Source organism: Geospiza fortis, unplaced genomic scaffold, assembly GCF_000277835.1.
Source record: "Geospiza fortis unplaced genomic scaffold, GeoFor_1.0 scaffold78, whole genome shotgun sequence".
In the NCBI taxonomy this organism is placed as follows: Eukaryota; Metazoa; Chordata; class Aves; order Passeriformes; family Thraupidae; genus Geospiza; species Geospiza fortis.
This window is the reverse complement of record NW_005054339.1, coordinates 405348-407433: the sequence shown is the minus strand read 5'-3', so window position 1 is coordinate 407433 and position 2086 is coordinate 405348. Positions and strand designations below refer to the sequence as shown.

Sequence of the window (2086 nt, the reverse complement as noted above, 5' to 3'; positions counted from 1 at the left end):
CCCCCCCCCAGCCCCGGAGCGCCTGCGCGGGGGCAGCCACCGTGCCGGCGGCACAGCCCGCTCTCTACCAGAGCCCGGCAGACATAGCTGGCGGGCACCAGAAGCCACGGCAGACTTCCCTGGCTGACCTAGAACAGAAGATCCCCACCAACTACGAAGTCATCGGTGCGGCCACCAGCTCCTCTGCCGTGCCTGATGTCACCTTCAGCACTGCACCGGCAAGCGGTGGCTATGAGCAGTACAAGGCACCTGAGAGCCGGCCGGCTGAGAGAACCAGCACGGCACCGGGCCCCTCAGCCAGCTACTCTTCTGAGTCCCTCTACACCAGTCTGGAGCAGAACATCCCCCGTAACTATGTGATGATCGAGGACATCAGTGAGCTCACCAAGGAGAGTCCAGCAGTGGACGGGCAGAAAGCAGAGCCAGTGGGCACAAGCACTGATAGCCGCCACAGCAGAGAGAAGAGTGATCTAGGGGACACCGAGGGCTCCAGCCGTCCCTGCTGCTACAGCAAAGCTGAGGAGGAGTCTGAGGAGGACATCTATGATCACCATGGCCCCGACCATCGTGGGAAGAACAGCTACTACCGAGGCACAGAAAGCAATGGCAGGGTGTCAGGGAGCTCCACCAGCTCGAGCTACTACTATGGGGACAGTGAGTACCGGCACTCCTCACGGATGGACAAGCACAGCTCTGGCACACCACTACCGAAGCATTCATCCAAGAACCTGGCACCTGCTGTCATCTCCTCCAAGCGCAGCAAGCACAGGAAGCAGGGCATGGAGCAGAAGATCTCCAAGTTCTCCCCCATTGAAGAAGCCAAAGATGTAGAGTCAGATCTGGCCTCCTACTCAACAACCACCTCAATTGGCAGCAGCAATGTGGCCTCCAGGGCCAAGAAGCTGCAGGATGAGATCACCTACGGCCTGAAGAAGAACGTCTATGAGCAGCAAAAGTACTACGGTGTCTCCAGCCGGGATCTGGTGGATGAGGAGGAGCGGGTCTACTCTTCCAGCAGCAGAACTCGCTCCTCTGGCTATGGGGTGGAAAAGTCCTCCAGCCGGGAGATGGGCGGCCGGAGCAAGTCCTATGAGCGGGAGAGCATGGAGCGCTCCCAGAAAGTCAGCTCCAAGCCCTCATCCCTCAGCATGAGCCAGAGCCGTGGGCGGGCGCCCATGCGCTCGCAGCACTCGGAGGAGGAGAGCCCTGTCAGCCCCATGGGGAAGTCAATGGGGGGGTCACGCACTGCAGGAGGGTCAGGTCCCCAGTCAGCAGGGGACCCCTGCTCCCAGTTCTGCTCCAGCCACTCGTTGCCTGATGTGCAAAAGCACATCAAAGACGTGCCAAGGAGTCACTCGTACAAGCACGAGGAGGGCTACGGCATGGATGATGCCCATTGCGTTGTCTCGGACAGCGAAGGTAACAGCTCCCCGTGGTGACCACCCCAGAGCATGGCACTTCCCCGGGGCATGCCCGTCCGCTCGTACGCAGAGACACTCTCACCGCCTCAGTTTGCTTGACACGTGCCTTCCTCCCCCTGCCCTGGGTGTTCGGTGTTAGCCGGTCCTGCACGGTGCCCTGCTGCGCCGCGTCCCATCCCCACCGGCACGTGCTGTCCCCCGCGCGCGTGCCCGCTGCTTGTCCCTCCCACTTCATTGCATGGCTTCCGCCCGCGCAGCCTCGAGCGAGAGATTGACTGTGGTTTGTTTTTGGTTTCCGAAGCCTATCATTTGGGTCAGGAGGAAACAGACTGGTTTGATAAGCCCAGGGAGGCGCGGGCAGAGAGGGTCAGGCACTACGGTGGCCACTCTTCCTCACAGAAGAGACCCCCAGTTAAGCACACCTACCACGATTATGACGAGCCCCCCGATGAAGACCCATGGCAGCACGACGACTACCCCCAACACCGCGAGCACCGGCACCACAGGGAGTACGATCGCCACGCTGGCTCCTCCCGGCACGCCAGCGACGAGCCCCCACGCCGCTCATCAAAGCAGCACCCACGAGAATCTGGCCGCCATGAGCCCCGTGGCCATGGGCCTTCAGCCGGCCCCAAGAAGGCGCAGCAGCCCCAGTCTCCCCCGCC

The 2086-nt window shown here is 61.8% G+C and overlaps 1 protein-coding gene across 1 annotated transcript in view; it reads left to right on the top strand.

Annotated features, from left to right (window-relative positions):
- Nucleotides 1-2086, top strand: part of BSN (bassoon presynaptic cytomatrix protein) — a 64966-nt gene that overhangs the window by 61382 nt on the left and 1498 nt on the right. The window contains 2 exon segments of the mRNA XM_031058225.1: nt 7-1419; nt 1723-2083. Of these exon segments, the coding sequence (XP_030914085.1) occupies nt 7-1419; nt 1723-2083 (1774 nt within the window).